Source organism: Lactuca virosa, chromosome 8 (assembly GCF_052849685.1).
Source record: "Lactuca virosa cultivar CGN04683 chromosome 8, Lactuca_virosa_CGN04683_v6, whole genome shotgun sequence".
Classification (NCBI taxonomy): Eukaryota; Viridiplantae; Streptophyta; class Magnoliopsida; order Asterales; family Asteraceae; genus Lactuca; species Lactuca virosa.
The window spans coordinates 11683268-11705173 of record NC_136433.1 but is presented as its reverse complement, the minus strand read 5'-3'; the positions used below and the strand labels follow the sequence as shown (position 1 = coordinate 11705173).

Sequence of the window (21906 nt, the reverse complement as noted above, 5' to 3'; positions counted from 1 at the left end):
TATGATCTTTTACTTTGTGAAATAGATCAATTGAACATGATTCCAATGATGCTTATTTCACAATCCCAAATCCTTATTGTAAATGTAAGAATTCCTAATTCCTACCATTTACCAAAAAACTGTTAGATTTTAAACTTATATGCACTGATCCTCTCGTAATGATTATGCACAAGGTCACCAAAACCTTGTCATCAGTCATTACAGAGGATTCCAAAGGAGATCAACTCTATGGAAACGAACTCTCATATTCAAAGTACATTGCTTTGAACATCCTTCTTGCATAAAAGTTTCTAACTTTCTCATAGATTCTTAATATCCAACTCCCAATATGGAAAATTTTCATATTCCTATTTTGATTATCATATCTGAACAAGAGCTACCTCTTTTCAGAATATATCCATATGGTCCTTCCAAAATTTAACACTATACTTCCAACTGTCCCTGAGCAACCAATCTTTGGTGAGCCTTAGATAGTCCTCGACAATTGCTTAATCATTTTAGTCTTATCCAATTCTAGACTTTTCCCATCTTAATGCTCTGAGCATTTGCAAAATTTAGAAAGGATGAATATTATAGCACATGTGACCGATCCTATACCCGAAGCATATGGGACACGATTCACGATGTCTCACATAAAGACCTGATACTGGATCAGTCTTTTGCTACAATATTTTTTTATTTTCCATGTTCTCAAAAATCGACTATGAAAAGGGATCTCGTGATCATAATCGAATTTGAGAACGCAATATATATAGAATTTCCTTATGTTGAACCATTCTAACATAAAATTCATATATATATCCTTGACTAAAGATGATTAAAAACTCAATCTAAGCTTTTAGAATTGAAATGAAGTATAATTTCCTCTCCCTTAATTATAGCAAAACAACTTTTTCAACCCCTACAACTTTACGAATTGAAACTTTTGTTTTTCTATAATTAACATTGCTAACTTGCAACACTAAACATAATAATCATGCTCCCACTAACATGATGATTATCAGCATAACACTTATGCTCCCACTAGCTCTGACATATTTCCAGAAATCAGCTGGACTTCTGAAATTTAGATTCGTACACCCTTTCTTAGATAGCTCACATGTGTGTCTAAATAATTTCCAAAACTATGAAAAGGGATGCCGTAATCATAGTCTTAATTGTTTAGACCTTTGCCATTTCTCACAAGTCCATGTTAGTGTGCCGGTTAACCACACACGCTCCACTAACGACTTTGAGAATGCAAACATCACAATTGCTATCTACTTAAAATCTTCTTAGTGAAAGCATTTCCTCACCATCATTTTCATGAATCGGAGAGAAACCTTATGACACTTAGATTTTATGGTGTATGAGTTCTTATCCATGTGAATTTGTCAAAACCATAATCACAAGACAAGGTTAGTAACAAATTCAGCCTTACATGGATTGAACTTGTTCAATCTTAATTTCTTGTCATCTGGTAGCACAAGGCCCACCAATGCTTCCAAGCTGTTATGCACACAGTTTAGAACTAACAGAACTCATATGCATAGACAACTTAATAGGAACAGACACAGAAACAAGAATTATGTCAACTTAATAGGTTTCAAACCTTAAGTCGTGTGCTAGTGATAAAACTCAGGTTTTACTCTTGATTAAATCTTGAAATCCTTTCAGGATCTTTAAGACTCCCACTGTCCTCTTGACATATAAGTTTCCCTAGTCAAGAACCATTCTTTAACAAAACAAATATTCAAGGGATAGTGCAGATTCTTATCAAGATAAACACTTCACACAATTGGTCTTAGTTGGTCTTTGTCTTATCCAAGACATCACAACTTACCAATTTCAAATGTACAGGAGTAGAAAACATTTTACACTACATTTGATAAGTGTTTTAAACCTTACTTTATGTCACTCAATGTTACAATCTTGGATTATGACTCTAAGAGTTGTTTTGGAACGAAGTATGATCCATCTTCTTGATTTTAACCATTCCAACAATTCATGACCCCTCATCTTAGTCATAACAATGCACTAAGATGTCCTTAGAGTATGAATTTGTGATATGGTTTCATAATCATTAAGATGATCATAAAAACATGATACTAAAGTACTCTCCCATCTTTTCAGATTTGAGAAACTTTTATCTTTCTGCCAAATTTGATTCTTCTCATCCGTTCTGCCATACATTGAAACTTTTCCAATGTTACAGAATTATACTTAACCTTATAAGTATAACCATATTTACTAATCTTTAGTAAATCATGACGAATTGATCTTTGTGGTGGACCTTGACCAGCACACACCCAGTGTACCTAATTCCTTAGTCCTTCAATTGACTCACATATGCATGTGATCAATGAATTAGTCTCAATTTTACAAAGATGAAAATTCTCATTCATCATACAATACAACTTGTATGATTCCAAGTTTCTGTCTAACTAAAGCTTGGGTGATGAGAACCTTTCCTCATTTGGTAAATTCAGACACTACCACATATGAGAGAATCAAACTCATATTTCCAATATTGCTAGAAACATACAAACATCAATTTTCCATAAATGCCATTGTAAGGGGATATAATATAAAATAAACTAAACAAAACTTTTATTTCTTTATTAAAATGCGGAAAAATATTCCTTACAATGCAACTTTAAATGAAAACTATGCTATTACATATTTCTTAGCAATCTATCATAACTTTTAAGTAGTGGCTCAAAAATCCGATCCTCGAACCATGCGATAGAAATCCATCTTCGTGATCAGATTCAACACACTCTTCTTTTAACCTTCCTTTTGCTCGATCCTGCTAAACATCAAGATGCAACCTAGTCACATCATGTAATAAGAATCAACAATTAGGAACTTTAACAAAGTTAGATAGTGGACTTACCTGAAGCCGAGTCAAACATTTTGTCTCTACTTGCTTTCAAATATTTCAGGTATTCAGGGCAGCTTCGCTTCCAATGTCCCTTCTCATGACAATAAAAACATATAGACTCTTTGGGAATGGTACACGAGACAATCACAGACTTAGCCTTTCCCTTTACCTTTTGGTCAACCGGGTTGACCAAGGCCGATCCCCTTCCATTGGGACGAGAAAGCTTTTCTGGACTTCCAATGTTACCATTGTCCATGTCCATGGAAGTTTGAGAAATAGATTTTCCATCAATATTTGCTTGACCATTGCGCCAAATCATTGCTGATTCAGCAGCAACAAGCAAATAAGAAAGATCTATTAGGGTTATGTCAGGATCTGTCATATGGTAGTCTTTAATAAACTCACTATATGACTCAGGAAGTGACTGAAGAACCCAATCAACAACGAACTTCCTTGAAATAACAGCACCCAACATTCTCAACCTGTCTATGTGTGACTTCATTCCTAAGACATGAGTGCACACAGGTCTTCCATCTTTATGTTTCATTTCTAGTAGAGCTTGAGTGATCTTGAACCTTTCAAGTCTTTGGGCTTGTGGGTCAGGGAGAATAAATGGAGGAGGTGGGGGGAGTGAAGCATGATGTTGAGGGACATCATCTTCAAGAGGAAAGCTTGTTTCAAGCGATTTGGGAAGATCATAGTTGTCTGAACCAGACATCTACAATGGGAGAAAATCAAGTTAGTTGATTCAAGTCCTTAATATAACACCCAATATGAAATATTAAGGCTAGGACCCAACACAATATTTTATAACTTGGAAGAGGGATGCCGTAATCCAAGCTATAAAATATTTGAAGGTAGGTGAATGACGATTCACCAATTTCCACCATGAAAAACGAAATAATTTATTAGGTTTTAATTGGATTTGAAACTCCTAGATATTTTGAGATTCATTGAACTTTTCAATGGCATGTTTCAATCTCGATTGTGCCCTTCAGGTTTTGTGACTGGGATGCCGAGGATCACAAAACAAGGTGTGAATAACCATGCAAACTCACTTGGTACCCTTAATATTATCACCTAATCGATGTGCCGGTTAACCACACACGCTTCACCGATCTATGATAAACATTAAGTCACCCTTCGTGATCCTTACTAGTCCAAGTTAGTGTGCCGGTTAACCACACACGCTCCACCAACGACTTGGTAAGGTACAAAGTGTGAATTTCATGGGTTAGCACCATATTCACATTTTCCTAAAGTAACTAAGATTGGGAATTTATAAAAGGTTTAGTTACTTTATAATATTCATTATACTTTTAATGAGAATTTAAAGTCATTGTCCTACCCGTTCGGCTAACGACCCTCCACCGATCAAGGAAGCAGCGGGTGAGAATGGACACCCATTAAGTTGTCATTTTATAGGCAACAACCTTATACCCCCCTTATAGACCGGCTTCGTGAATGAGGCCTACTAACGGTAAAACGACTTGATCTTATACATATATATAATAATTAACCATTAATGTTATAAATAGTATAAGGGTTGAATTTTAACTTTTAAAACTCTAAGGGTTTGGAATTAAAGTTTATTAAAGTGTGTGAAACTTTACAAATTCCAAAACTTGAGGGCAAGTTTTGTAACTATCCAAAACTTTTCATTTCATAACTTATGAATTAAAGGTTCATAAAAATGAAGACTCTTCATTTTATGTAACTTATGTGTTTTAAGTGTGTGTTTAAAAGAAGTGACATTTGGATATCCATAACTTGAGGACAAATTATGGACTCCATTAAAACACATAAATGATCAAGAATTAATCCTAAACAATTCAGCAAATAATTCCTATCATCTTCTAAATTCATAAGAACATGAACATGATCATCAAAGTTTCAAGAATTATATGAACACATACAAAGCATGAAATTTTGATATAAGCTATTGTAAATGGATTAGAACTACCATTACACCAACTAAAACAAGTTTTAAAACACCAAAACAGTTTAGGGTAATGTTTCTAGTCCATTTCCAGCAGCAAAAGTCGAAAATCTGCATTCTGAGGCTCCTACTCACCGAGTGCACGAACCTACTCGGCGAGTAGGATGAGTTTACACATGAACTCGACGAGTCCCCCCATGGACTCGGCGAGTTCATCAGTCAGATAGCAAAAAATCGACTTTTTATCACTATTTTGCATCAAGTATCAAACAAACAAGCCTAGGCTCTGATACCACTGTTGGGTTTTGAGCATTCTAACACTTCTTAAGTGTACATGCAACCCTAATAAACCTTGGATCTATGTTTGTCTAAGGTACATGCAAAATATTAATTTCCAAGGTTTATAACCTATCTAGCATGGCATGGGGTACTTTTAAACATAAAAGGACTAGATGAATTACATACCTTTTGTTGATTGTTGATTCCTTGGAGTTTGAGAGCCAAGCACCAATAATGTGAATGCCTCAAATGGAAATCACAAATCACCACAAACTTGGAAAATGTATGACAGAGTATACTAACACTTAGAAATCGGCCACCACTATTACACACACACTAGGGTAGTATTTCATGCAACATGAGCTTGTTTATATAGTGTGCATGGTTAGGGTGAAACCCTAATAACCCATGTCTTTTCCTCTTCCAAGGATCCATGGGTTAAAAGCTCCATGGATCATCCATGGACTTCCATATAAGCTTAGCCCATTAACAAATGAGCATTAGCCCACACCATATAAATACAATAGCTCATGATTTAATTAGTTTTCCTTTTAATCACTAAATCAATTCATAATTAATTCAAGATTAAAACAAATTAAATAACATGACTTTATATTAATATATTATAACTTATAATATATTAATAAATCGTAAGTATACAATTCTCATAAAATTATCCATAAACAGTTTGGGTGAAGTGCAACTCAAATGGACCATGCCGGGTCGGGTCAAGTATATACCAAATAAGTTATGGACTTAGACACCTTATCCAACAGTATTCATGAAAACCTTTGTGTAGTGCAAATGGAAACTTCCTTAGTGTGTTTGTATGTTAATGTGCCATAAACTATACCTATTATAGTTTATCATGTGTATTTGTACTTGATGAAAATCCTTATGATAAATAACTACTTCTATTTCATGAATGGAAACTAACATGAAACACCATTTACATGTAGCTAAACATTGTTATACACCTTGCTCAACATGTTACAAAGTGTTAATGAATATACAAACTAATTCACTGGTTTAACTTTTCTGTAACTGATATTAGAAAAATCACAGAAAAATCACTTTAAGTCGAAAACTGAATCCGTAAACTCTGAGAGTTTAGAATATATGTCTAGTTTGTTCATAATTTTTTCCATAATTTTTAGAGGTCTCTAACCAGTGTGAAAATGTCCATCTTCACAGACTGGTCTGAAATCTTTGCTACAGTGATAGACAGTTTTGTAAGAATTACTATAAATTGTAGAAAAATCGTATGAACAAGTTCAAGTAGTCATTTTAAAGGAAAAAACCTGAACTATTTGCATATTAAACAGTTTTGAAAGAAATTACGTTTAAGTTGGTCAAAACAGTTCGTGAATGAACCCAAACTTTTCTGTTGAAAGCGGTTGGTTATATTAGAGTATGTTTTGGAGTTGTAACTTGTATTCTCCCCCTTAAAAATTGAAGAAAACATGAAAAGACAGGGGTATGAACTCACCTTGAGTGGTTCCCTAAGATGAATGTTGGATAAAAGAGGTTTCCAAGTGAAGAATACTTGGACAAAGATTGAGGATTTGAAGATTCTAAGAACAAATATGACGATATTTGTATAAGAAATCCGAGATTTGAATGAAAGAATGTAGAATATTTAAGGATATTGATGAAGAACTTACCAAGAGTGAAGGAAGAACTCGTGACTTATTGGGAGTTCTTGGTTCCATAGAAAACAATTGAGAAGGAGAGAGAGAGTGTTTGATTTTTGTTAAGGCAATGTGACTTTTGGGAAAAGGAGAAGAATATAGAGTTTATGTGGATTTTATGTAAGTAAATCTGGTGGAGTGTTGGGAAATGTATAAAAGGGCAATGATTTGACTAGATGAGGTGTGAATAGTGACATAAAGTGGGTATGGGGATGACTTGGTGTCATAACTTCTTGGAAAAGTCAACAACCCCCTAGATTATATCTTATACAAAAGATATGATCTATATTACGATTTCCCCCAAAATAGGAATAACATATGAATTTATGGGGTCTTATATGTCAAAATATGAGTTTGGGTGAAAATTTCCCGTTGAAATCATCAAAAACGAGTTTAAGAAGCGAAAGTGGTCAAAATCCGGGAAGGAGGGGCGAGTCTGCGAGGGTTCGGTTTGTGAAGCATGGAACCGAAAGTAGGTGATATTCAGACCGAAGGTTGATTCAGGACCGAAGGTTGATTCTCGAACCGAAGGTGGGTTCGGTCCTTCAAGCAGTTTCGGTCTTATGCAAGTTCGGTCCTAGGGAGTTTCGGTTCTAAAGAGGCTTCGAACCTTAAGAGGTTTCGACCCAACTTTGCTGTTTTTCACATGATCTTCCCGTTTTGAGTGGTTTTTGACTAAGTTAATGGTCGGGATGCCCCGAGTGTTTATAAAAAGTTAAAAGAGATTTTGAGAGAGATTTAGGAGAGATTTTGAGAGACTTCATTTGTGACATTTGTTAGTGTTTAGCCTCGTAATGCAAGGTTTGTAAACCCTATTATGCCTCGTTATGAGTATTATACGCCCCCGAAGGGTATGTAATAGTGTTTTATCGAGTCGTTACACCACTTACCCTGTTTAGGGTTTAGATTTCCTGAACATATGAACCTCTAAATGATACTTTGTATTAACATCAAGAATTGTTCACTAGAATTTTTAAAGTAAGCCCTAACATACAAGAGCAAGTTGAGTGAACCGGTTTGACCCGTTGACTTTATTTGACTTTGACTTGACCAGAAATTGGCGGTTGTCACAATATATATATATATATATATATATATACATATATATATATATATATATAGATTATTTCATAAAGTTTCATAACCTACAGGCCCGACCCTGACATTTCGGAGGCCTTGTGCAAAAACCAAAATTAGGCCCCACAAATATTTCTTGTAAATATTATTAACTACATTTGCTACCACTAATTCAAAACATAAAGTTGCTAAAAATCATCTCATAAATTCACTACCACAAAATAATGTCTTCATCACTCATTAGTAATCAAATAAAACTGTAAAACTGTTATAAACAACTTTTCAACAAAAAAAAAACAACGCATTACTATTTTCTAAACATTGACCTTCTAGCATTTTTAGAAGAAAATTCCTCTATGAGACTTTCATAATCAATATTCTCAAGAAACTCGTTCTCAATCGAAATCAATGACAAAGCGTTTAATCTCTCTTGAGACATGGTCGAGCGCAAATAAGATTTTAAAAGCTTTAGTTTTGAAAAACTTTTTTCCGCTGATGCAACTGTAATAGGAACAGTCAACAATATTTTGTATGCTAGACAAGAAACTGGATAAGTGTTCATTATTTTTAGGAAATTTAGTATTCCGTTAGCTGTATTGTGTTCAACCGGTAAATGTTTTTGTAACAACTTCAATTTGTTGAATAAAACGCATCGGAGGCTAAATGTTAAAACGCATCTAAAATTGGAACCAAAAGTTATCGGGCTAATTTTATTTATTGATAAAACATAAAAATAGATTTTACAAAAATACCAATACTATAACTATAAATTATCCTAAAAATTGGAGGCCCCCTAAAATCGGAGGCCTGGTGCGACCGCACCGCCGGCACCACCCCAGGGCCGCCACTGATAACCTACATACACTTATTTACATGTACTTGGGTTTTTAATAAAATACATGTCGTGTATTTATATTTTTAACATCTATATAAAATATATAAAACATATTGATACTTGAGTATTTTTAATCATATAGATACTTGGGTATTTGTAACGTTAATGAGATATATTTATAAAATACATGACTTATTCACATATATGTACATAAACATGATTTTATAATAATTATTGTTATCTCCGTTGTCTACTTTCATACAAATGAATTTAACTTCTTGAAATATTTTGTGTATGTCCAGTGCTCGTGATAATTCCATGAATGTAACCGGAAATAAATCCATATACATGGAACTCCGTGAAATATTCTTCAAATTTTCACTTTAATCAAGTTTTGGTTTGATAGTTTCATTTGATTCATTTTATGATAAAGACATTATAACAGTAGAAATCAATTATTAGGTCTAAACCTAAGCATAAATGGATTAAATCGCAATTATTTAAAATACGACTTAATTTATTTATTAGAGTGTCGGTAACCATATAATAGTTTCTATTACAATTACATCTTTGGTGGTTGACCGACAACTTCTTGACCCGATTTTACCAATTGTTACATAGCAACTGTTTGCTATTAAAATACTTCTAACTTAAAAAAATGTTACACATGTGCTTAGCGATGCATCACAAGACCGTTCTATTCAAACTTCTTCCCACCTTACTCTAAGTTATATCATTCAACACATAATTGTTTTATTTTTTTTCAACATCATGTTTATTGTTTTAATACTATTATGAAGGCTATTATAAACAATTCAAGTATACTTTATATAATTTCAAAATTGTTTTGTAACATCATGAATCGAGAAGTTTCTTATTTTTGGATTGTGGATAATAAATGGATCGAGTAATAATAAATGGATCGAGTAATGGCCTTGGCTTCAATGGTAGGTTTTAGACCTTATTTGATGTTAATAATATTGATTTAATAATTATGGTTCGAAGGGGAAGATCCTGAGATGATTGTAGTGCACACACCATCTTATTCTGCATCTTATGATTACTCTATGTTTTATGATGTATTTGATACACTTTGTTCCACCATGGTTTTATGATGATGTTTTGGATTACAGTTTTATTAATTTATAAACGAAAATTTTCGGTCTTAATTTTGGGACGTTACAATGAACATATTTTTTTTGCTAAATTAACAATTTTATTTATTGTTATTTAGCAATTATTATGTTTAACTGTTTTATATAAACATTGTTAAAAATCATATCATCACAATGATCTTTATATTCGATTCACATATGATTAAAACTAAATAATTTTTTGAGTTAAAAATATTTTTAACTAGGGAATATTTTTAGTTGAATTTTACTTTGGTATCAAATTTGAACGTCAATGATTAAAATCTGAAAATTCATATAAGAAACATTTGAATCGATTTTATTCGATGTGGTTCAGATAAATAATGTAATAAAATGACTTTTATATTTGCTCTAAAGACATGACATGTCTTATATGTTAAACAACAATTTGGTTAACAACCACAAAATTAAAAATAAGTTAAATAAATAAATATAATATGTTTAACAAAAAACAAGATTTCATTTGTAATATATGGTCTAGGATGTATATTCTCGGAACAATTACTGTAATATGAAACTATTTTAAGTTTGTAAAATCAGTTATTTAAATTTTAGTTTATTGCAACAACATGTAGATGTTAAAAAACAAATAAACTTCTTATTACAGGTTAATATATGGTCTAGGACGTTTATTTTCGGAACAATTATTGTAATATGAAACTATTTTAAGTTTGTAAAATCAGTTTATTTAAATTTCAGCTTATTACAGCAACATGTAAATGTTAAAAAACAAATAAACTTCTTATTACATGTTAATATATGGTCTAGGACGTTTATTCTCGGAACAATTATTTTAATATGAAACTATTTTAAATTTGTAAAATTAGTTTATTTAAATTTCAGTTTATTGCAGCAGCATGTAGATGTTAAAAAACAAATAAACTTCTTATTATAAGTTGCAGCCGTTTGATCCACCTCTTATATTACAGAATGTTGCATATGTAGTCTGCATACTCATACGTTTCTATTATTATTTTTTTATTTTTTGTTTTTTTTTCTAGAAAAACAGACAACACCTAAATGAGTAATTTAGTCATATTTTATTGCCTAAATATATGAAAAATCATTTTCAAAACCATCACTACATATATGCATTAATGAGCATCCCAACATCCATACACAATAGATTTTCGTAGATATAAACATAAGCAACTTTGTCTTAATCCTGTGATTACATATTTTGATTAGTACTTGTAACCTCTTAGCATTGATAATGCACTCAACAACTACTCATTGCGTGTGATAATAGTCCCACTACTCTTGTTTGAACGCCAATTAGAAAAAAGAAAAAAAGAAAAAAAGAAAAAAAATACATACTTGCGGATTTTGCTTTTCTTGTTAAATTAGCCTATTTGTTTATTGTTACATTTCAAAAGACAAATGATATTGTATTGAATTTGATAATACAAATGTATTTGGTACATATGAACAATTATAAAAATCATAACTTATATCATTTGATACCTTGATATAGTTGAAATATTATCGGATTAAATTATTTTGTTTAGAGGTCGAGGTAACGTGGGACCCAATGTAGCAAGAGATTGGATGCCATACGGAAACTTGAAACGTATTGAACTGGTAATTCAACGATATCCAAAGCCACCGCAACGAACCCACCAATCCCGGCGAGCGGTGGTTCGTCGCCTTCCACCACCGGCATCCTCCGTCACCACACGCTAAATTACAAAAACACCCTTCTAATAAAGTAATGCAAACGGCATGCTTATTTAAAGGACCATACGTGTCAAAATACCAATCATTTTCTCCGCCGTTTCTCTCTCCTCCTCATCGTGGAGTACTCATCACGCCCAAAAGTAGACCCAGAAACACTACCACCAGTGGGAAGAGTTTTGTAATTAGGGCAATGCCTGATTCTTCTTCTTCTTCGCCTGAAACCGATAACAATGGCGCTTTGCGTAAGTTCAAACTGAACGAGTCGTCGTTCTTGGCTTCTCTCATGCCGAAGAAAGAAATCGGAGCCGACCGATTCATCGAAGCACATCCGGAGTTCGACGGCCGTGGTGTTGTTATAGCTATATTTGGTACTCCTATAACCATCTCCAATTTTTTTGTTAGTTTTCGTCATCTCTGACTGCCGAAATGAAAACTGAATCTGTAATTTGTAATTTGATTAGTAATATCATAGCGAGTTCGGATATTCGAGAGAATAATTGAATCCACATGATGGCTTTTCACGATTCTGAGAAGATATTTAGTTACTGATTATGTGTATGCATGTGAAAAATAAGATTAGATTGATGCAATGCAAAATCAGAACAAATTATCCTAAACAAATTTAGATCATCACATTTCTCGTAGCAAATCGACTTCTCATATATACTGAGAGAACTATCTAAACTGAAGATCTTACTTTCTAAACATATGTAAAACTGAAAATATAATCGACTGAACAAAATTACCTACTATAGCTTTTGAATGAGATTAAAAGACATTTGACCTTTCTGTCTATAAGTGATGTTAAGTAAAAATGACTGTTTATTTGCGAACCGTTGTAAATGTAAAGTCTAAAAGACAAAATCTAAAAAAGAGTCGAAATACTTGTAAGGGTAAATGTGTGAAAAGTGATGTCTGAATACATAAGCCCACCAAATTTTATTTTCCAGATTAAGGGACTGTTTCTTCTTTTCCCCCCATAAAATCCTGTATGGGCAGAATGGATAATGATGGCTGTTTGGATAAAGTGCTGTATACCTAAGTTCTGTTTCAGTGTTTCTTTTGTAACTGAATAAACTGTCTAAACGATACTAAATGACCATTTTATCCTTACATCGAAAAAAAAAAAATTCACAATATTCATCTATCATAAACAATAGTTGGGATGAAAAAAGAAGGGCAAATAGGTAAAGTGTTAGTGTCTTAATACATTAAGCCAAGTTTTTGGCTTAACTCATTAAGTCAATCTGTCTAGATTAAGTGAAAAAGAAACAACCATGTATTGCTATCGAGATTAAGTGCTTAATCCATAAAGCTCATTAAATAAAAAAGAAACAACCCCTAAGTTTTTATTAAACAAGTAAAAAAGAAACACTCCTATATATCTGTCTGGATTAAGCCCATTAAGTAAAAAAAGAAACAAGTACCAATTCTTTCTTGGTTGACTTGAACCATAGGAGTTGTAGTGGCAAATGGCAATTGATGTTTTTATGGATAAATCCTATAGTTAAGAAATATAAATCAGCGAATGCAGTTAATATGTCATAAATGTTATCTTTTCATAGACTTTATTTGTTCACTCGTCTTGAATTGAATGAGTCTTTTTCTCTTCATGGTATAAGATTTTGTTTCGTAATAGTTCTTATGCTCTTTTCTATAAAAACTTATTGCAATAATTAATGTATTCCGCTTATTCAATTTTTATGCTTTCAGATTCTGGTGTTGATCCAGCTGCTGCTGGATTACAGGTGACCTCAGATGGGAAGCCAAAAGTTCTAGATGTTATTGATTGGTATCCATCAAAATCAGATCAAATTTCTTAATTTCTTCATGTGATAATATTATATATATATATATATATATATATACATATTTTTTTTAAATACTTATTTTGCCCTCAGCACTGGGAGTGGTGATATTGATACATCAACTGTTGTCAAGGCTGATGCAAATAATTGCATTCGTGGAGCATCAGGTTTGTAGTCTTATATTGATCTAGATGACTAATCACTAATTGCTTGTTGAATATTTCTTTCTTAATTTTTTACTTATGATTTCATATTAGGGGCATCTCTCATTATAAATCCTTCTTGGAGTAATCCTTCTGGAGACTGGCATGTGGGATATAAACTAGTGTATGAGCTTCTTACAGACACTCTCATTACTCGTTTGAAGGTGGGCCCTACTTTGTGTGTCATTTGAAAAGCAACATTTCATATGCTCATTTGGAAGTTATAAAACCGGTTTCTTAGATTTTTTTTTATGTATGTGAATTTGTAATCTGAAACAGAAAGAAAGAAAGAAAAAATGGGACGAAAAGAATCAAGAAACAATAGCCGTAGCTGTGAAGCAACTTGAAGAGTTTGAAAAGGTTGTCCAAGTTTATTCTCATATTTACCAATCTGCCCTTTTCCAAAATCTAACAAGTTTCCCCTATCTTTAGAAGCAAACAAAAGTTGATGAGTTGATTTCAAAAAGGACCCGCGAAGACCTACAAGATAGAGTTGATTATTTAAAGAAACAATCAGATGTGAGTGCTATATCTCTTCTCTTCGATTAAAGTTATTCTTTTTATTTTTATTTGTATGTAGTTGTAGTTATTTACTTGTTCTTTACACTTGTTAGAACTATGAAGACAAGGGCCCTGTTATTGATGCTGTTGTATGGCATGATGGAAAAGTCTGGAGGGTTGCCCTTGACACACAAAGTCTCGAGGATGATCCAAAATGTGGAAAACTTGCTGATTTTATCCCCCTAACTAATTTTAAGTATACATTCCTTCTTCACATATTTGATTTTAATTTCGTACATATATATATATATATATATATATATATATATATATATATATATATATACTCATAATTTAATTTTCAGGATTGAACGAAAGTATGGTGTATTTAGCAAATTAGACGCGTGTACTTTCGTGACCAATGTTTACAATGAAGGTACTATTTTGAGTATAGTTACCGATAGCTCGCCACATGGCACTCATGTAGCTGGCATTGCAACCGCTTTCCACCCACAGGTATTTTCTGTTACAACAACTTTTTTTTTTTCTTTTTCAAATTTTGACATGTGTGAATTTACATTACAGGAGCCATTGCTGAATGGAGTTGCCCCTGGAGCACAAGTAGTTTCATGTAAAATTGGAGACACACGGTTAGGTTCAATGGAAACTGGAACTGGATTAACACGTGCACTAATCGCGGTTGTGGAACATAAATGTGATCTTATCAACATGAGTTATGGAGAGTCAACAATGTTCCCAAATTACGGGAGGTTTGTTGAGCTTGTTGATGAGGTGGTGAATAAGTACCGAGTAGTTTTTGTTAGCAGTGCGGGCAACAACGGGCCCGCACTGACAACCGTAGGTGCCCCTGGTGGGACCTCTACAAGTATTATAGGAGTTGGTGCTTATGTGTCTCCTGCAATGGCTGCTGGTGCACATGCTTTAGTTGAAGCTCCTCCTGAAGGGCTTGAGTACACATGGTCTAGTCGTGGGCCCACTGCTGACGGGGATTTAGGTGTGTATGTGAGTGCTCCTGGTGGGGCTGTGGCCCCTGTGCCTACGTGGACTCTTCAAAGGCGTATGCTTATGAATGGTACTTCCATGTCTTCTCCTTGTGCGTGTGGTGGAGTTGCTCTTGTCATCAGTGCCATGAAGGTATCAATGAATCTATCATTTGTCTTATTATTTGGATTATGATTTTGTTGTGAAGTTATATATAATGGTGAAAAAAAAAACTATGTAGGCTGAAGGGATTCGTGTGAGTCCGTATAGTGTGAGGAAGGCTCTTGAGAACACTTGTGCTCCGATTGGTTGTTTGCCAGAAGATAAACTATCAAATGGAGAAGGCCTTATTCAAATTGACAAGTTAGATTTTTGGCCTTCTTATTGAATTATTTTATTGTTTATAGACAAAACTGCATTTTTGGTCCCTGTGGTTATCCAAAAAGTGTGGATAAGGTCCAAAATGTTTTCAACTTGCACCATTAGTCCAAAAGCTGAAACTTTTTGTGGTTTTGGTCCCTGAAAATTTTAAAATTAGTTAGAAAGACTATTTTGCCCTTCCATTTTTTTATGTATTTCAGTAATTCACTAATTGAAAAAAAAAAAGCAAAAATAAAATATTATCATCACCCTCCCACCCCTACCTCTTACACCGATAACCCTGCCCCTCTGTTACTGATTTAATTCACAATCATACACTGGTATGCATACATAAACTATGAACACAATGAAGTTATGGAAAAATATTATGCATATTCAACACATATGAGCACACATAATGAAGTTTTGGAAAAACTGATGCAGATTAAACACACATATGTGCACACACACACCTCTCTCTCTTGTGTCTCTCGTTCTCTCTTCCTGATTCAACAAACATACACACATACTGATAAACCATATTGAGAACATTGATAAGCCAGCACCTCCTTCTATTACTCTCTTTCTTGAGTCTCTCATTCCAGCAAAGGATTTTCACCTTCGGAGCGTGTTGCAGATATGGGTTTTAACTCGTGGTTGTTCTTGTGTGTGATGAACCCAATAGAGAAAGGGAGGGGTGAGGTTTACGAATTGGGAGGGTGGGTTAGGATGATTTAGAAGATTGACTCCATTTTTCATGAGAATCGCTTTTTAGGGGAATTCCATTTGAGATCAAAAACTGCTCCAGTTCTAGGGAATCATTTCAATGACGGTGGTGGCTTAAGGTGGCTCTAAAATTATGTTACCTGGTGTTTTTGTCATTGAAGGGATGAGAGAGAGAGAGGAGAGAGAGAGAGAGAGAGAGAGAGAGAGAGTAGGATTTTATTATTATTTTTATTTTTTTAACAATTAAATACTAAAATTAATAAAGAAAATAGAAAAAACAAATCAAAAGGGTAAAAGAGTCATTTCAAATTGTTCAGGGACCAAATCCACGAAAAATTTGTGGACCAATGGTGCAAGTTGGAAACTTTTTGGACTCCATCCACAATTTTTTGCTAACCACAGGGACCAAATTTGCAGTTTAGTCTTGTTTATATTATGATGATCTTTTACAAGTGATGTCTTTTTAGGGCTTTTGAGTATGCTAAAAAAGCAGCTGACTTGCCATGTGTTTGGTATAAGATAACCATTACTCAGGCTGGAAAAACAAGTGGGTTCACTATTTTTCTTTTTATACTTTGAGGCCGACAATGCATTTTTTTGGTATAAGATAATAAGATATTGATTTTGATGAATCACTATTTTCATTTTGCAGCAGCATCAACACTGCGAGGCATATACCTAAGAGAGGCTAGCTATTGCCATCAGTCTACCGAGGTGAGACCTTAAAAAGTATTTACAATTTGCAATGCCAATTGAGAAGAATGTTCATACTTGATCCTATGTTTCACTTTAATGTCTTTTTTTTTCAATGAACTGTGATATATATTTTCCTCAAATGAGATGGTTGCTCATGTCATTCTAATTGTTGTATTAACCTTCAAGAATAAATGCCAAAAAGGTGCATGTTGTAGTTCTAGTGAAATAGCAATATCTGGATTGTAGAATAGTATAATGAAGACACACGATGCACACATTAGGTTTATCAAAAGTGTCTGATGATTAATTAATAGAGAGAATTACAAATCTGAAATAGTTCTGTTACAGAGCGAATGAGCAAAAGTAGTAAACATTTATGTAACAGATAGTTAATGGGAGGTTTTTTCAAAGGTTAATAATCTTCAAAACATAACATGATCACTTTGTTATCTAGCAGTGTCCTCCTCTTTGTAAGAGAAGTTCACATCATTGTGTTGTAGAACTAAATATCTTCATAATTGTTGTATTGACAAAATTCTATCCAAATAGTGGACAGTGCAAGTTGAACCACAATTCCATGAAGGTGCAAGTAATTTGGAACAATTGGTTCCATTTGAAGAGTGCATTGAGTTACATTCTACTGGAAAGGACAAGGACGTGGTGAAGGCTCCAGAGTTTCTTCTTCTCACTTATAATGGTCGCAGCTTCAAGTAAGGGGTTCTCTTTGACCTAATGGGCTTAATAGGTTAAGCAGTTAATCTGGAAAGCTATACATCATACATGGCTGTTTCTTCTCTTTTCTTTTTCGACTTAATCTGGACAGCATGACCTAATGGTGTTAGTCAAAAAACTTGGCCTAACGTATTAAGACACTGGCCATTCTTTATTTTTCCTCCCAATTCCTTTCATGTTAAATTGATGAATATTCTGAAATTTATTTGTTTTTTAATGTAAGGATAAAATGGTCTTTTATTTTCATTCAGATGGTTTATTTTGTCTAGAAAATGAAACAAAAGAGAGATTTATGTATACAACACTTTATCCAGAGAGGAGTCGTTACCCATTCAACCACTGTATTTGTACAGGACTTAATGGGGAAAATAAGAAACATCCCCCAAGTCCTGAATGTGTTGATGTACTTGACTAACTAAATCATCTGAATGAAAATAAATGACCATTTTACCCTTACATTCCGACAAACAATTTTCATCACATTTATCAGTAAAGGGCTAGTGTCTTAATTCACTTAAGCCAGATTTTTTGGCTTAACACATTAGATCGTTCTCTGTCCATATTAAATTATTAAGTTAATAAAAAAGAAACAAACTATATATAACTTAACCCATTAACCCATAAGTCTGCTTCTCTTCATTATACAAATACAATAATAACATTTGCTAATTCCTTAATTTCTTTCTTGTTACCAGTGTGGTTGTAGACCCTACAAAGCTTAGTGACGGTTTACATTATTTTGAAGTGTACGGGATAGACTGTAAAGCCCCATGGCGGGGTCCACTTTTCCGTATTCCGATCACCATCACAAAGCCAAAAATTGTAACAGCTCGGCCTCCATTAATTACATTTCCTGGATTATCTTTCCAGCCAGGCCATATTGTGCGCAAATACATCGAGGTCCCATATGGCGCCACCTGGGTGGAAGCAACCATGCGTACATCAGGCTTTGACACTTCTAGAAGATTCTACATAGACGTTGTGCAGCTCTCTCCACTAAGAAGGCCTATAAAGTGGGAAAGTGTTGCAATATTCTCATCTCCATCCACAAAGAGTTTCACCTTTTCTGTAGAAGCTGGTCGGACAATGGAATTAGCAATTGCTCAGTTCTGGTCAAGTGGAATCGGAAGTCAAGAAACTGCTGTTGTGGAATTTGAGATTGCATTCCATGGTATAAATCTTAGCAGAAGTGAGGTAATCCTTGATGGAAGTGAAGCGCCTGTTAGAATCGAAGCACAAGCTCTGTTATCATCTGAGAAACTTACTCCTATCGCAAAGCTAAACAAAATTAGGGTTCCTTATCGGCCTGTTGATGCAAAAATGAGTGCTCTTTCAGCAGATAGAGATAGATTACCTAATGGGAAACAGATACTTGCGTTGACTTTGACTTATAAGTTCAAGTTGGAAGAAGGAGCTGATGTGAAACCACAGATACCTTTACTTAACAACCGTATCTATGATAACAAGTTTGAATCACAGTTTTATATGATTTCAGATTCTAACAAGGTTTTTTTTTTTTCTTTTTAATCAAGTCATGTCTTTGCTATAAATGTCATATTTTGTAATTTTTTTTATTTTTTTATTTTTTTGTTATTACAGCGTGTGTACAGCATGGGTGATGTGTACCCGGAGTCAGCAAAACTGCCCAAAGGTGAATACACTTTGCAATTGCACTTGAGGCATGAGAATGTGCAGTACTTGGAGAAATTGAAGCAGTTAGTGTTGTTCATTGAGAGAAAATTGGACAAGGTAATAATTAATTTGACTAATTTCTATTGTTTCTTCATACAAAACTTAAAATCCTTTTATTATATTTATATTTATTATTCTGGCAGGAGGCTGTGCAATTGAGCTTTTATACACAACCAGATGGTCCAGTGACGGGTAGTGGCAGCTTCAAGTCGTCAACTTTAGACCCCGGGTTTGTTTGTTTGTTAACCATGACTATGTTTTCCTTTCCTTCTCTACAAATTTCCCATGTTTATGTATGTATGGTGTTTATCTTGTAGGTCAAAAGAAGCATTTTATGTAGGGCCTCCGACTAAGGACAAGATTCCAAAGGTAGGTTAATGTTGTTGGGTATTTTTGCAATTTGGGTCCAAAAGGAAAATGTAATTTTGTGTTTGAGTTTGACATTATGTGATTGGTTGGTTATAGAACTCTGGGGAAGGATCTGTACTGGTTGGTGCAATTTCATATGGAAAGCCTTCAGCTGAGGTTACGGACCAAGGAAATGACCCTGAAAAGAATCCTGTATCATATCAGATATCTTATCAAGTCCCACCAACTAAGGTTTGTTTCCTTTTTTTTTTTTTTAATCTTTTAATAATGTTATCACTTAAGTAAAATTGTTTTTTGTTGTTTTGTTTGACAGGTTGATGAGGATAAGGGAAAGAGTTCTAATTCTAGCAAGGCATCAACAAAAAGTGTCTCAGAACGTTTAGAGGAAGAGGTATGTATAATGAAGGAAATTTCAAAGTTCAAACTTAGTTTTGGTTCCTCATCCTCCTATATATATATATATATATATATATATATATATATATATATATATATATTTGGTTCCATTTGTAAAGGTGCGTGACACGAAGATAAAAGTTCTTGGAAGTCTGAAACAAGGTACAGAAGATGAACGGGCAGAATGGAAAAAGTTATCCGTGTCACTCAAGGTATGTAGTAGTGTAGTCATTCGATTTGAGGTGTCATATGGTATATGAATATTTGATGTAATTCATATTTGTTGTTTTGTTGATGGAAGGCGGAGTATCCAAAATATACTCCATTACTGGCGAAAATATTGGAGGGACTGGTTTCCCAAGAAGTGGAAGATAAAATACATCATTATGAAGAGGTAATTAATGCAATGATTTAGCAGCAGCTTTTATTTGAAAAGAAATATAATAGTGATAGTGGTATGGTATTTGTTTTGTCAGATAATTGGTGCAGCGAATGAGGTAGTTGAGAGTATTGACAGAGATGAATTGGCACGATTGCTTTCCATGAAAGGTGACCCTGAAGAGGAAGAATTTGAGGTAGGTACCTGATTGATTGTTTATTAGTAATTAGTATTATGTTTGTGCTTTTCTTGATAAAAGTTTTTGCAAAGAGAAGAGAGTGATTGTTTTGTTATATTATTATGTGTGTAGAAAACGAGGAAGAAGATGGAGAGTCGAGTTGAACAGCTGGTTGAAGCACTGTACCAGAAAGGTTTAGCTTTAGTGGAACTTGCATCCCTCAAGGTACACTTAGTTGCATATTTTATATTTTTATATACTAGTAAACACTTAGTAGAATACATTTTTATTATAAATTTTATAATATGTATGTATTAATTATGAAGACACTACAGCAGGGTGAGATGGCGGCTTTGGCTGCAAACTTAGGTGCAGAAGTTGTGGACAAGCCTACTACTACCACTACCACTACTGATGGAGATCTGTTTGAAGAAACTTTTAAAGAGTTGCAGAAATGGGCGGACAAAAAATCACCTAAATATAAAACTCTTGTCATAATACGGGAAAGGCATAGTGGAAGGCTTGGCACTGCACTCAAGGTTTAATATTAATTAATTATAATATAACAATTTATAGTTGTATCTTTTTACTTATTGGAATGGGTGGTGATGGGTGGTGTAGGTGATTGGTGAGATGATGGAAGAAGAAGGTGATCCCCCACAAAAGAAGGTTTACGAAGAAAGAATATGTTTGCTTGATGAGATTGGATGGGGGCATCTCGTGACATACGAGAAACAATGGATGCTCGTTCGCTTCCCACCAAACTTACCTCTTTTCTAATTCTACCCTCCTCTCTCCACTACTACTACTACTACTAGATGATGATGATATATGTGCTTGCCAACTTTCTTTCATACATATGAGACAATTTAATAAATAAATGCATGCGCATATGTATGTATTATGTCTTCATCATTGATTAAATGTGTGTTGTTTGTAAAAACTAAAAAATGTGGATAGGGCAAGAGTTGCCATATTTCGTTACTTTGTGTAGGGGTTGCTGTATTTCATCGTAAACTGTAAAGGAAAATAACTGCTACACTAATCAGTAGTCACTGGTGCAGTAACAATCGCCCAGCCCTCTCTCTTCTATTTAAATCTTGAAAGATTAAAAAAAAAAAGGTGGTATGGACAAGTGGAATTTTTTATGATTGTGTTAATTTATATAAAACAAGTTAATATAATGATCCATTATAATTTAGTCCCCTCAAAGGTTTTCTTTTGCAATTTTAGTCTTTATTTTGAGATTCTTATACTGTACAAGTAAAGGGACTATTTATGATCCTTGAGTATAGGCAATTTTTACAATTGATTTTACTTGCAACAAAGATCCAAAACGTTAGGACAAA

General features: G+C 33.9%; 1 protein-coding gene across 4 annotated transcripts; it reads left to right on the top strand.

Moving 5' to 3' along the window:
* Positions 1 to 11420: 11420 nt before the first annotated feature.
* Positions 11421 to 21705, top strand: TPP2 (tripeptidyl peptidase ii). 4 transcript variants are annotated; one of them, XM_079064442.1, is made up of 25 exons: positions 11421 to 11883; positions 13229 to 13307; positions 13417 to 13490; positions 13581 to 13690; positions 13806 to 13886; positions 13959 to 14045; positions 14141 to 14283; positions 14393 to 14543; positions 14613 to 15182; positions 15271 to 15392; positions 16583 to 16662; positions 16771 to 16829; positions 17361 to 17521; positions 18239 to 19049; positions 19143 to 19292; positions 19379 to 19464; positions 19553 to 19604; positions 19701 to 19835; positions 19918 to 19995; positions 20120 to 20212; positions 20302 to 20394; positions 20477 to 20575; positions 20690 to 20782; positions 20896 to 21096; positions 21179 to 21705. In XM_079064442.1, the coding sequence occupies exons 1-25, from the start codon at positions 11550 to 11552 to the stop codon at positions 21335 to 21337; spliced, it is 4101 nt and encodes a 1366-aa protein (XP_078920568.1). In that variant the 5' UTR covers positions 11421 to 11549; the 3' UTR covers positions 21338 to 21705. The 4 variants fall into 4 exon arrangements, with proteins under 4 accessions (XP_078920568.1, XP_078920566.1, XP_078920567.1 ...); XM_079064440.1 differs by having other exon boundaries at positions 20884 to 21096; XM_079064441.1 differs by having other exon boundaries at positions 11422 to 11883; positions 16768 to 16829.
* The last annotated feature ends 201 nt before the right edge of the window (positions 21706 to 21906 follow it).